The sequence below is a fragment of the Geotrypetes seraphini genome, chromosome 5 (genome assembly GCF_902459505.1).
Source record: "Geotrypetes seraphini chromosome 5, aGeoSer1.1, whole genome shotgun sequence".
Taxonomy (NCBI): Eukaryota; Metazoa; Chordata; class Amphibia; order Gymnophiona; family Dermophiidae; genus Geotrypetes; species Geotrypetes seraphini.
In genome coordinates this window covers 113,902,440-113,916,837 of record NC_047088.1, presented here as the reverse complement: position 1 = coordinate 113,916,837, position 14,398 = coordinate 113,902,440, and the positions used below count along the sequence as shown (strand labels likewise).

The 14,398-nt window shown below is 39.7% G+C and overlaps 2 protein-coding genes across 2 annotated transcripts in view; one reads left to right on the top strand and one right to left on the bottom strand.

Annotated features, from left to right (window-relative positions):
* COL6A1 (collagen type VI alpha 1 chain) overlaps positions 1–5,897 on the bottom strand; it is a 218,504-nt gene extending 212,607 nt beyond the window's left edge. The window contains exons 1-2 of the mRNA XM_033945115.1: positions 5,579–5,897; positions 4,202–4,331 (exon numbers count right to left, since the gene is read on the bottom strand). Coding sequence (XP_033801006.1) covers positions 4,202–4,331; positions 5,579–5,732 — 284 coding nt within the window. The 5' untranslated portion in view covers positions 5,733–5,897. The remainder of the gene's footprint in view (positions 1–4,201; positions 4,332–5,578) is intronic.
* A 6,550-nt stretch (positions 5,898–12,447) lies between these two features.
* LOC117360381 (piggyBac transposable element-derived protein 4-like) lies at positions 12,448–14,190 on the top strand. The gene has a single exon (XM_033944086.1). The coding sequence runs from the start codon at positions 12,448–12,450 to the stop codon at positions 14,188–14,190; it is 1,743 nt and encodes a 580-aa protein (XP_033799977.1).
* Positions 14,191–14,398: the final 208 nt, after the last annotated feature.

Here is a 14,398-nt window from a genome sequence, read left to right as displayed (position 1 = left end):
TGGGGGAAAAAATAATTTTTAAAGAGCTCTAACTGGGGGTTTGGGGTGGCAACCCCCCCACTTTATTGGTTAGTGTTCGCGCTGTCGTTGCTGGGGGGTGTGGGGGTGAAACCCCCCACATTATAGAGAAAACGGAACTTTTCCAGACAAAAATCAGAAAAAGTTCCTTTTTCACTATAATGGAGGTTTCCAACCCCCCGAGCCCCCCTCCAACAACAGCGCAAACACTAACCAAAAAAGTGGGGGGGGGGGGGTTGCCACCCCAAACCCCCGTCGGAGCTCTTTAAAAATTACTTTTTCCCCCGCGCGCTTCTGTCTTGCGCCGAATTGTCGGCACTGGATTGTCAGCGCGCTGACGTCTTGCGCTCCAGTGTCTATGAACCAAAAGTATGTTCTTACTTTTCTCTTTAGAACACTAGCATGGCAGTGCAAATATGGACCTATATTTTAGGCTCCCGCCTAGATTGCTGAAAAATGGGTATAAATCACAGTGTAATAGTCTAATTTATGCATGTAATTGTGTGCCCAGCCTATGCCCCTCCCGGACCCTACCCATATGTACATCCACCTTCAAACTAAGCCTGTTTACAGAAGAACACATAATTTAAATATTGGTAGTTACCTGCGTACACACATACATGTGTATATGCTGGTATTCTGGTCATTTAATGCATTAGAGACACATTATTATAGAATTGCACTTTATGAGGTTAGTTCTGCAGCTATTTAGCTACCTCAAGGCCATGCTATAGGAGTCTATTCTATAACAGAACATAGGCACCAAGTTCTGTTATAACATAGTATCCATGTGCCTAACATCTAGACACCCACACTTATTTTAGCCATTGAACTGGCTTAAGTGCAGGTACCTAAATATGACAGAGACATGTGCAACTTACAATATTCTGAGGCTACTTATGTAAATTGGAGTCCCACCTCCATCCCGCCCATGCTCCTACTGAAAGTTTCCGTTGCATATGTGCTATGTAAGTTAAACAGATATTTGCAAAATAATGCATAGGTAGAATATTGGTATTTATACATGTACTAGTCTTATAGCCCGTTACATTAACGGGTACTAGAATATATGTGTATGTGTCTGTCTTTATTTCTTTTTCTCTCTCCTTAGCCGCTTTCTGTATTTCTGTCTTTCTTTCTTTCTTTCTTTCTTTTTTCCTTGGCTGTCCACCACCACTCCTTGCCTGCTCCCCCTGTCCATTCTCCCTTCCTTTTACCTCCCCTGTGTCCTCCACCACCCCATCACTGCTCGCCTTATCCAGCAGCAGCCCTTCTCCCTTTGTTTTACCTCCCCCCCTATCCATCATCACCTCCTTCCTGCTCCCCCTGTCCAGCAGTAGGCCTGCCTTCATTTTTCTGCCCCTCCTGTCCATCAGCACCTCTTCTCCTGTCCATCAACCTCTTTTTCCTGCTCCCCTGCCCAGCAGTACGCCTCCATTCCTTTTTCTGCCTCTCCATTTTCCTGTGCTGCAGCATTTCCCTCCCACCCCACTTCCCTTTGACTAAGAAGGTAAGGGGGAAAAGAAAGAGACACCCTGGACCATGGAAGCAAAGGGGGGGGGGGAGAGAGAGACATCCTGGACCAAGGAAGGAGGGAGGGAAAAACAGACAGATGTTAGACCAAGGAGGGAGACAGAGAGATTCCTTGAAGTAAGAAGGGAGGAAGAGAGAAATCCTAGACCAAGGGGAAAGAGAGACCCTGGATCATGAATGGAGAGAAGAAAAGATATGTTGGACTATGGAGGGGGTGGGGGGGGATTCAGGGGTGGTGGTTGCATGAGGAAAGGAAGAGATAGAAGAGAAAGTGAACTTGGGAAGGTTCAGGAAAACAGCAAAGAGATGCTGGGTATGGAGGGAGCATAGAAATAGGGACACAGAGAGGCAATACTGGATACAAAGGGAGGAATAGTGGCACAGAGGGGAATGCTGGACAGAGTAAGATAGAGACACAGAGAAGAGATACTGAACATGTGGTAGGCTAGGGAAAGAGATACAGAGGGAAAACATTGAATGGATAGGGATGCAGAGGATAGATTTATAAGTAATTGCTGTTGCCGGCTTCAGGTCTTCCTCTCTGGCAGGTCCTTCTACTTCATGAAAACATGAAGTAGGCAGGACCCGCCAGAGAGGAAGGCCTGAAGCCGGCAATAGCAGCGAATTTTAAACACTGCTGCTGCCCGAAGAAGCCAGGCCTTAACCACAAAGCCGGGGGGGAGGGGAAGGCTTTTAAAAAGTACAGCGGCGGCGGTGGTGGTGGGAGGTTTGAAAAGCCATCAGCCGTGAAGTATGCCGCCTGCATACTTCAAAGCCGACGGCTTTTCAGGACTTTAAAAACTTGCCTGTTTTATTTTTAAATGCCGTCCGGACTCAGCCGCTGCGGCCTGCAACCGCCGACAGCCACTGCGGCCGACATTCACCTCGGGCCGCCAACAGTCGCCGCGGCTGACATCTGCCTCGGGGGGAGGGAGAGCCAAAGCTTTGCACGCATGCGCACTCCTACCGGTGCCCTACAGCGCACAGAAAACAGAACACGCAGATGGAGTGCACATGCGCGGCTAGCATTTTAATATAAGATGTGCACAGATACATGCATATATGTCATTCTAAGCATTTACACATATAACATGTATAAATATGAGTTCTTAGTTTACAGAATTGTCCTTCCATGTATGTGCTTGAGTTGGTGTATTTGGAATGTGCAATTTGAGAGAGAGAAATAAACACCTACATGGGATTAATGGAGAGACATACACTCAGTTTAGGGTTAGAGATGGGACCACATTTAATTTCATCTCATTTAAACATGTAGTCCACTTCAGATTAACACATTTTTGAACACAAAAGAAGACTATATAAAATAATTCAGAACTGGAGAAAGAAAACTGCAAGCAAAATAGTTTCCTAAATATGACACACATAGGAATAAGGAAGTGACAAGCAAAAGACACTTTGTGCATGAAATATATACAGAATTTGTGAGGGGGGGAAACGCCCCACATATATACATTGGAGAGAGGAAATAAAGCTGTGGCAGTGCTGCATTTATCAGTTCTCATGTATCCATTACAGGACAGCAGCAATTGCTAATCCCTTGCCTGCAAAGAAACTAAATGGAAAAAGTTTGACTTGAGATTTAGCTAAAGAATGAGTGCCCTCTATGGTACCATATTTGAAACTACTACCTTTTTAACTCTAATTTTATCTTCTACATCAATGGTCTCAAACTCAAACCCTTTGCAGGGCCACATTTTGGATTTGTAAGTACTTGGAGGGCCTCAGAAAAAATAGTTAATGTCATATTAAAGAAATGACAATTTTGCACGAGGTAAAACTCTTTATAGTTTATAAATCTTTCCTTTTGTCTGTCTTAATAATAATATTGTAATTTATAGCTAAAGAGACATATGATCAAGAAACTGTTTTTTATTTTACTTTTGTGATTATGATAAACATACCAAGGGCCTCAAATTAGTACCTGGCGTGCCGCGAGTTTGAGACCACTGTTCTACATCCATTCTAATCAAAAAGGCACATGAAATTCACCTCCCTGATCCTTAAAGAAAGCCCTCACCAGCTAGGCCTAGGCTCACAGAAGGGTTCCTACTTTCCTCAATTAATAACTTCTTAAAAAAAAGAAGCTGGAAAAATTGCAGTTAGTCTGTATCGTTTCCCTCACCTTTTTTACAACTAGGAATCATTCATGCTCATACATACTCTTCCAAGCTCCACTACTGTCCTCTCCTCTACCATATCTACCAGGAGACCTATACATATATGCATCATCCTTCTCTTTACAAAAATACATCTCTCAATGTCACTAAAGGTCCACTTCCATCCCTAAGAAAGACATTATTGGATTGTTCCAGTTCTTTGGATGAAATGAAGTGCTATGGGTGTGTGGAATGATACATTGTGTGTGTGTGAATGAAGCTCTGCTGAACAGTTTAAGTCCTATAATATGAAAGAAGAAATGTTAGAATGTGTAAGTGTTGTGGGAACTATTAAAGCTCAACATCTTAATCTGACCAGGATGTGTCTGCTTTTGGTTGGGTCCTATTGGATTTAATTCTTAGTTGAAATTCTCCTCTAAAAGTCCAATCCTTAACTAATATGTGCTAATTCAACCTCAGTAAACAGAATACTGTGAGGAGAGGGCTGTTATACAAAATAGGATTTGATTTACCTGGATGTTAACTTATCAATGAAAGCCTTGGTGAAATCCTTTACTTGTTCAACTAAATTCCCAAAGGGTTTGACTCTGAGAGCAACACTTTCTGATGTATCCAATACAAAGAAGAGGTCCACAGGACAGTCTGTTAATAAGAGACAAAAAAAAAATTACAAAACGCCTGTGTTCTGCTTTTGCATCCTATAGTTAACAAAAGCATAAAAAGCAACAAAACACCCACATTCTTTCCCTATCTAGTGGTAAAGACTGTGAGCAAACTATGCTAAAGTGTGTGACTATGTTAGGGCCTGAGTCTATAAACGGCACATAACTTCTAGGCGCCGCTCAGCATGGTTGTTAATCAACCACTAGGTGCTATTTACAGAATCGCATCTAGCAGTAACTAATTTGACTTAGGAGGCGCTAGGCATCCTAATGGTAGGCATTGGTATATTAGGCCAGGGTTTTCCTGGCCTAGCGACACCTAAGTCATAGCATGCCTATTCTCCGGCCCCCTAACCACACCTACTTTTCAAGTAGGCATCATCAAGCACCAGTAGGTGCCTTGACTTCGGCATTGCTAGGTGCCACATGGAATTCCATGTGCAACTTTAATTAGATTTTTTTTTAATGTTTTTAATGGCACGGTCAATTACTATGCCAATTAAACTAATTAAGTGCCATTTATAGAATTCCCCCCCTTGGTGTGCACTAATGCAGATAACATGCATTATTAGTAACTAGTACCCACTGCATAAAATGGGACCTGTGGTAATGCACATTAATGTATCCTAGCATGTAGTTAACTCAGTACTTTCTTGTATTAATGCCCTTTCGGGTGATGGGGAAAAAGAGCAAGCATCCTATGGTCATTAATGTGTCTTCATTTTGGTTGGATCTCATAAATAAGTGAGCTTGGAGTTGGAAAGGTGAGTAATTAAATCTAAAATCTAAATCCCAAATATTTTTTTGTCATACATGTTATCTCTTGAGTAATATATTAATAGCTATTTTTAAGGGCTAAATAGCTACATTTCACATCAAACTTGGAAACAAAGTAAATTAAAATCTTTAATAGTCTTACTGACTCATGTCTATTATTATTAAATGCAAAGCAACTCCTTTTTTCCCCCACCTTCCCTTTTTGCCCTCTACTTGGTGAGGTTTCACCCAGTTTCTTCATGTAAATAATGTTAGTCTCTAGCTGTGGGAGACATAAAAAACAGAGACTGGGTATTCAATCAGAAGGGAATGATGCACTAAATTTGACTATAGTTATAAGGAAACCATTTTCCATACAGACACATCTAGACCTAGAATTAAAGTTAAAGTGCTTTCACTTCATCTACAAGAAAGCAAAGCCAGCCCTGGAAAGAAGTGTCTGTTTCTTACCTTGGAATGGTGATGATGATTTAATGGGAGGTGCAATCACGATGTTCGTGGAAGTACCAGGAGTCCCAGTTAATTCCTTCTGCTGAGTAAATACCCCATTCCAGAACAGGCATAGCTGCAACAGGGGCAGCAACCAGTTTGCTTGGATCAACATCACTGTGCTTCCAGCTGCAGCATTTAGCTGTTACTAGCAACTGAGAAGAAAAACTGAGGAAAAATGGGCTCGGGCAGAGCAGGAATTCCAACCTCTTCCACTTCTAGGGTTCTCTTGTTCAAACACTTTTGCTCCTTCCTGGAGCTTGAGAAAGAAGTAGGGGAGGGGGACAGGGAGTGAGCTGTGAGTTTAGGCAGTTGAGGAGGAGGCAGAGACCAGCGCAGCTCTGAAAAGGGAGGGATCATAAAAGAAGTTTCCACTTTTAGCAAAACTTTCTGTCACTAAGTCTGGATTAGCCTGGAAGTGGCAGAAAACTCAAATGAAGTACAGCTTCAGGCCTCTGCCCTTCTTTTCTACCTCATCTCAAGCATGTTTCTATCTCCTTTTTCTCCCTTCTCTGAATTCTCCATCCCAGTGTTATACAGTAAGTAAATGTAACTGATTACTGTACATAAGTAAAAGTTTTGATACTTTTATTGCAAAGAACTACAGGATAACATTTGTTACTTTTGCTCTTTCAGAAGTAAGTTCACCAATTTATATTACTTTTACTGAGTTAACATCTGATACTTGCAGTTAAAATCAAATTGAACAGCAAAACTGGGACAGGATTTTGCAATTGCAAACCTTTTCATACAAACATGTGAATCATCTCATCATAAATTTTGCTGTTCAGTGACTATAACCTATAAGGTGTCATTTAAATCTTCAGCTCAATGTGTGGCAGCAACTAAGAAAGCAACTAGAATGTCAAGAATTATCAGGAAAAGAATAGAAAGCAAAGAAGAGAATGTTATAATGCCCTTATATCGCTCCACGCTGCGGTCGCAACTCAAATACTTTGTGCAATTCTGGTCGCCACATCTCAAAAAAAGATATAACAGAATTAGAAAAGGTATAGCGAAGGGCAACAAAAATTATAAAAGGGATGGGGCAGCTAGAGCTCTTCAGGTTGGAGAAGAGATGGCTCAGGGGAGATATGATAGAGGTCTATAAAATATAGAGGAGTGGAATAAGTAGATGTGACTCATTTGTTTACTCTTTCCAAAAATACTAGGACTAGGTCGTGCCCTTCAACTGCAAACCACCAAACGACATTCGTACTCCAACTTCATACCAAGCGACTGGAAACAACTGCTCCCACAGATCAGATCCCTTAAAGGACTCCACAGCTTTAGAAAAGCAATAAAAACATACCTCTTCACCTAACTCCTCTGCCTAAGGCCAATAGATTATAAAGAAATATTAATGTATATTGGTATTAGATCCTCGGTATGAATCACATTAGGATAAAAACATATTAAGAATATAAGAATAGCCTTACTGGGTCAGCCCAATGGTCCATTAAGCCCAGTAGCACGTTCTCACAGTGGCCAATCCAGGTCATTAGTATCTGGCCAAAACCCAAGGTGTAGCAATATCCCATGCTACCGATACAGGGCAAGCAGTGGCTTCCCCCGTGTCTTTCTCAATAACAGACAATGGACTTTTCCTCCAGGAACTTGTACAAACCTTTCTTAAAACCAGCTACGCTATCTGTTCTTCAATCATATCTCCCCTCAGCCGTCTCTTTTCCAAGCTGAAGATCCCTAACCGTTTTAGTCTTTCCTTGTATGAGAGGAGTTCCATCCCCTTTACCATCTTGGTCGCTTTTCTTTGAACCTTTTCTAGCACCACTATATCTTTCTTGAGATAAGGAGACCAGAATTGAACACAATACTCCAGATGAGGTCAAACCATGGAGTGATACAGGGGCATTATAACATTCTTAGTCTTGTTATCCATCCCTTTTTTTATAATTCCTAGAATCCTATTTGCTTTTTTGGCCGCCACCACACACTGAGCGGAAGATTTCATCGTATTGTCTACGATGACACCCAGATCCTTTACTTGGGCACTAATCCCCAAGGTGGACCCTAGCATCCGGTAACTGTGATTCAGGTTATTCGTCCCAATGTGCATCACTTTGCTTTTGTCTACATTAAATTTCATATGCCATTTGGACGCCCAGTCTTCCAATTTCCTAAAGTCCGCCTGCAATTTTTCACAATCCACATGCATTTTAACAACTTTGAATAGTTTAGTGTCATCTGCAAATTTAATCACCTCACTCTTGCCCTGTAACTATGTCAAATTTATCTTGTAAACTGTATAGTATGGTATTGGTATTAGATCCCTAGTATGTGTTGAATGTATTAAAAAAAAACAACAAAAAAAACACTTGTACTGCAACTATAGCAAATTGTAACTTGTTAACTGTATACTGTATTATGTATGTTAACCTGTAACCCATTCTGAGCCCTTTGGGGAGAATGGGATAGAAAATGAATTAAATAAATAAATATATAATATTAAACATTAAACCATATTAAATTTAAAACAAATCTGAAAAAATATTTCTTCACTCAATGTGTAATTAAACTCTGGAATTCATTTCCAGAGAATGTGGTAAAAGCAATTAGCTTAGTGGAGTTTAAAAAAGGGTTTTGATAATTTCCTAAAACAAAAATCATTATTAAGATAGACTTAGGGAAATACACTGCTTATTCCAGGAATAAGCAGCATGGAATCCATTTTACTCCTTGGGATCTTGCCAATTTACTCCTTGGGATCTTGTGACCTGGGTTGGCAACCATTGGAAACAGGATACTAGCCTTGATGGACCTTCAATATGTCCCAGCATGGCAACTCTTATGCTCTTAAATTCTAAGAAAAGTAGAGTTGGGCTCCACTTAACCAGAAGAGGGAAGAATGTCTTCGGTAGACGACTGGCTCACCTGCTCCAAAGGGCTTTAAACTAGGTGAGTTCTCATCCTGGTGTGGTAAGTAAGCAAAATCTTTAAATATCCTAATACATTCCCTAATCATTTCTAAACTAGATTATTGTAATGCTTTGTTCATGGGCATATCCCAAAAAGAAATCAGACGCCTTCAAATCATACAGAACGCTTCCATAAAAATAATTCATAAAGCAAAGAAATTCGACCATGTCACTCCTTTACTTAAAGAATCCCACTGGCTCCCCGTTGCACATCGTATTTTATATAAAATATGTTTGCTTACGTTCAAATCAATAATGTCTCAAACCCCAGCTTTTATTTTCAGAATGTTAATTCCTTATATAACTACAAGAACACTTAGATCTCAGGATCAACATCTATTGGCTATTCCCTCATTGAAAGTTATTAACACTAGACGGCTTACTATTTTTTCAGTGACCGCCCCACAATCTTGGAATAATCTCCCTATCTATATAAGAGAAGAAAAGAACTTAGCTAATTTCAAGACTAAGCTTAAAAGTTTCCTTTTCAATGAAGTTTTTAGTTAATAAATAACTTTACAATCCTTCTTAACCTTTTATTTTCTTATTTGTGCTTTTATTCCCTCCCTATTGTTATAATCCTGAAATATAGAATTTGATACAGAATGTAACCCTTTAAATATAGTTTTCCTAGTGTTTCATGATTGTAAGTTTTAGTAATTATGTAATATTATTTGTCTATGTAATAATTTTTTCACCAGCTTCTTTAGTACAGTGACAATTGCATGGTATGAAGAAGAAAGTAAATAAGAAAACTCATTGGATTCTTTGAAATATAATTGATAACATTTTATTTATAGCCTTTTGAGTATGTGATCAGAGATTTTTATGAAATAACAATGACTGGAAGATAAACTCTTTTCCCAAGGGAGGTTACTCAGCCTTCCCTTCAGAGTTGCATATCTCTGAGTATTTTTATAAACGTTTCTTTGATCACTCTCTATAGGCTTGTTACTACCTTTGTAAAGATGGATGCAGGACAGAAAATGAAGAAAGAGAGAAAAACAGCAAATGGATAAGGCTGCCCTGGAAACAAGAGTTAAGAGCACAGACAGGAGGAAGTACAACCAGAGACTGGGAAAAGATGATTAGAAAAATAAAATCACCAGACAACAAAGGTAGGAAAAATGATTTTATTACACTGTTCAGGAAGAAATGCATTTGCTTCTATTTCTCTGGTGTTTTACTCCATGCAGAGTCTGGTATCTTATGGTTTTGTTTGTGTATATTAGTACTTTTAGTTTGTGGTCCTGTATTTACATAGGGTTTATCTGTGTTCTGCATGTGTGACTGAGACCAGGTGTTATGGTATGAATGAAGGTTGAGAAGCGTTATTGGTATCATAGCCCCAAATAGGAAGATATTTGTCTGCTTCTTCAGCCCTTTTGGACCCAAAATGCCCTCATTTAAAAATTAGCAGAGACCACTGCCCTAGGATTACTATATGCCTCCAGAAAAAGGACAGATTGAGGCATCTGGGTTTTGCTTCCTTTGCTTTCAATGGAAGTAAAACCCAGATGTCTCAGTCCATCCTCCTTTTTCTGAAGTGTGCCCTGTTTTGTTTCTCACTGAAAAGGCAATAAGCCATGTGCTATTGGTTAATGTTAAGGATTGCCTGTATAGGTTTCAAAATTTATGGAAATGACTGAGAGGAAAGCACTATGGGCTGGATTCTGTAATTGGCACAAAAAATTGAGCACCTATAGTTAGGTGCCTATTGCATGTCAATCATACTTAGGCACCCATTACAGAATCTTGCTTCGTGACACCTAACTTAAAACTTAGGCCAGGGTTTTAAAGGCCTACATTATAGGTGCCTAAGTCCTTTAGCGAATCATGCCTAGCAGTGCCTAAGTCTTTATCTACCCCTAAATAGGCCTATTTTGGTGTTAGGCACCATTAGGTGCCTATGGAATAGGTGCCTATCTTTTGTAGAATCGCACCTAAAAAGATAGGCGCTTATCTCCCAATTCATTTTTATTTTTTTTCAATTAGGAGCTTGTTAAAGTTTATAACTGAAGCCAATTTACTAATTAAGTTAGGCACCTATTTATTTACGTGCCTATCTTTAGTTGCCTTTCATAGAATTTCCCCCTAAGTTATTTATATGTGATATTCTGAGAGCTGCACTTGATTGATTTTTTTTTTCTTTATTTGCTGGCTTTGTTTTTTTGCTTGGAAATGGACAGTGTGTTGTTTGGTTTGCCTTCACACTGAGAAAAGCTATTGGTTTGCTTTTACAATGGATAAAAAGCACTAAGGTATTTGTGTGTTATATTCTGAGGGCTGTTCTTGATGTTTTGTGCATGAATAATTAGAACTAAAATTATTGTCTGGACTAAAATATCACTGGTATTGAGCTGATGTTTGACGTTCTGTGCGCAATGCAGAACCCAGCATTCCTTTTGCTTAAAATAATTTTATTTTAATAATTCAACAATAAAGTTATCGAAGTACAAAAGAGCCTTGTCATTTTACTTAACAAAAATAAAATTTTAACTATTCCAAATATTAATCTGTTTGACAAATAATTTTAAGACACAATAACAGTCCACACACTGGAGAGACAATTTCACACATCAGAAGGAGTGGTACATATTCCCAAAACTGTAAAGAAAAAGTAGGAAGTCATTTTCAATTATTAATGGACCAATCAATAGGATTCACCTAGTACCCTGCAGAACTACCCCCTTTCCTTCTAAAAAGAATTGTAATTGGGAGGGCTTATATAACACACAGGGATAGTGTAACTGAAATCTAGCCCCCAATGATTTCACATCTTCTTTCATTCCAAGGAACTTTTTCCTTCTTGTTTACAATGTTTTTGAAACATCTGGGAACACATAAATTTTCCTTTCCAAGAAGGAAGTTTCTCCCTGCCTAATAAAAAGGCGAAGGAGTGCTTCCCTATCTTGTTGGAACACAAATGTCACAAGAAGTGTAGCACATGTAATAACTTCTTCTTGAGAACTTTCTAATATGTTTGAATTGCTTCGTAAAGTTCTCTACTTTCCTCAATAGGACCAACTTATCCTGTAATATAACTCCAGATGAGGCTTGCACTTTTTGAATTGTATTTTCCAAGGATTTAATTTTCTCTCCCTGTGACTTTAATTCCTCTTCAAACTTGTTAAGTTTAGTACTTTGAACTTGAACAAGAGGAAAAATTCCTTGGCATACCTTATAGAGGGAGTCCAACGCTGTCCAGATAGAATCCAATGTAACCTCAGCAGGTCTAGTAAGAGGTTGAATAACTAAAGCTGCACTTCCTTCTACTGAGGCAACTATTTCTTCTCCTACCTCAGATTCTCCAGCCGAGGACTCCTGTGGAGCCGGCTTTCAGGACCAAGGGACATATTTGTCCCATAACTTTAAAATCCTATAAATTTTGATTGGGATAGTCTACAGTTCTAAATTTGATATGTACGGATTCCATATGATACTGCCTTTATGTAAACAAACTGGTTCCGACATTCATTCATTAGCGTCGTTGCCAGATTGACGAGAAGATTCACTTGCCACACTGTCCATAAGCCAGAAGTTTGATTTTTTAAATAAAAATAATGATATTTCACAAAAACATTTTGTCTTTGGTTTTGCCTTCCTATGTCGCTACTATAGCGTTCTGATGCGTTTTACGCCACATCTGATCTCTCGTTCTCAAGATGTCGCCTTATTTCATCATGGGACACATATGTCCCTATGGTCGGTAGTAGAATTCTGAGGTTGATGTGCACGTGTCGTGATTCTTTTCGTTTTGTGTTACCTGGTGCCGAGAGCTCTGAGGTAAGTTGGCCGACCTGTCCAATAACTGTAGAACGCATTTTGGATCCTTTCTCGAGTACTTGTATGCTCATCAAATATTTTGTTGCAGTTGCACCCGATAGAATAAGGATGCCTTTAGCAGAACGCTTCTTCGAAATAACTGAGGATGCCATTGAGCAGATATTGCTGGCAGATAACAGTGATGATGAAGACAATCTTCCACTTGATGAAGAAGATAGAGGCTTTCTTGACGAGGATGTTGAGAAGGTAGGCAAAGAAATTGTTATTGAGCGCCCTGTAGCAGCTACTAATGACTTACCCGAAGCTCCACGAAAACAACGTCGTGCAAAAGCAGGCCAGAAAGATGACATCAATTTCATCTGGAAGCCTTGGAAAGCAAATTTTCAAAAGAACACCATTGAGTATGAATATGGAAATGTGAACATAGATGTCGATTGCAGTGTGGAACCTAATGCCTATGAGGTATTTGAGAAAACTTGCGGTTTCAATGATCTGGCAGCTCATATTGTTGAACAAAGTAATTTATACATGAAGCAGAAGGGGGTTCCTTTCCAAACCGATGCCCAAGAAATCCGTGCGTTCTTGGGAATGAATTTAGTGATGGGTTACCATGTGCTTCCTAGTCTGAAAGACTACTGGTCTACTGACCCTGACCTACAAGTGCCATACATTGCTAAAGTAATGCCTCGACAACGGTTTGAAGCGATCAGGTCTGCCTTACATTTTTCAAATAATGAAGAGATGCTTCCGAAAAGCCATCCCGATTTTGATAGAGCTTTCAAAGTTCGGCCTGTAATGGATCACTTCAATCGATGCTTCCAGAATGCACGGAACCCAAGCCAACAACAGTCAGTAGATGAACACATGATACGATTCAAAGGACATAGCATCATGAAGCAATACATAAAAAATAAACCTATAAAGTGGGGTTTCAAGATGTGGTGCAGGTGTGACTCAAAGACTGGCTATTTGTACCAATTCGACTTGTACACAGGCAAGAAAACTGACACAGAACATGGACTTGGAGAGGGCGTGGTCCTCATGCTAACGAAATCATTCGAGCACTTATGCTGTGAGATTTACATAGACAATTTCTTCAATTCCCCAATTCTTCAGCTGAAAACACAACAACAGGAAATATATTTGTGTGGAACGGCTCGGGCAGACAGAAAGCATATGCCAAAGAATCTCAAGCAGGACAAAGAGCTGAAACGTGGAGAAAGCCAAATGCTTTCAGCAAATGGCATAACCTGTGTAAAATGGATGGACAACCGATCTGTTGTGATGTTGTCTAATTTTCTGCATTCCACCAACTCGGTCTCAGTGTCCAGGAGGCAACAAAAAAGTGCAGAAAAGATCCAAATTCCTTGTCCTGAAATAATAGTTGCCTACAACAACTTCATGGGCGGCGTCAATCTCATGGATCAAAAGAAGATAACATATGAAGTTGACAGGAAGTCGAAGATCAAATACTATTTGCGCATATTTTTCGATTTGATTGATATAGCTGTCAACAATGCTCATTGCATATTTACTCAACTGAACCTGAACATGAATCCTCAATGTAAGGCCATGACCCCTCTTCAGTACAGGCAACTGATTGCAAGGTTCCTCATTGGAAATTATACAAACAGGAAGAGAAGTCTTCCAGCAGGACCTGTTCGAAGCAGCAAGAACAGTATACCATCCCCTATGCCTGAACACAAGTTGGCGAAAATGGGAAAGCGGAAAAGGTGTGCTCAATGTGCAAAGGACAAAATTGAAAATCGGACTGATAATATTTGTGAAATTTGTCAGGTTCACTTGTGCTACACATCATCACGCAACTGTTTTGAGAAATATCACACATAGCGGTTATTGCGGGTCAAATAAAGATGACCTCGGAGCTTGTAAGTTACCTGATTTTGTGGTTTAGTCATACTCATGTACAGATCGTGCAATAATAAATTCAGGATGAAACTTATGCTGTGTTATATATTGGATATGCATACACATCTCTTATATATAACCTGTGTCCTTAGCCGCCCATAGGGACATATATGTCCCAGGCTATAACTCG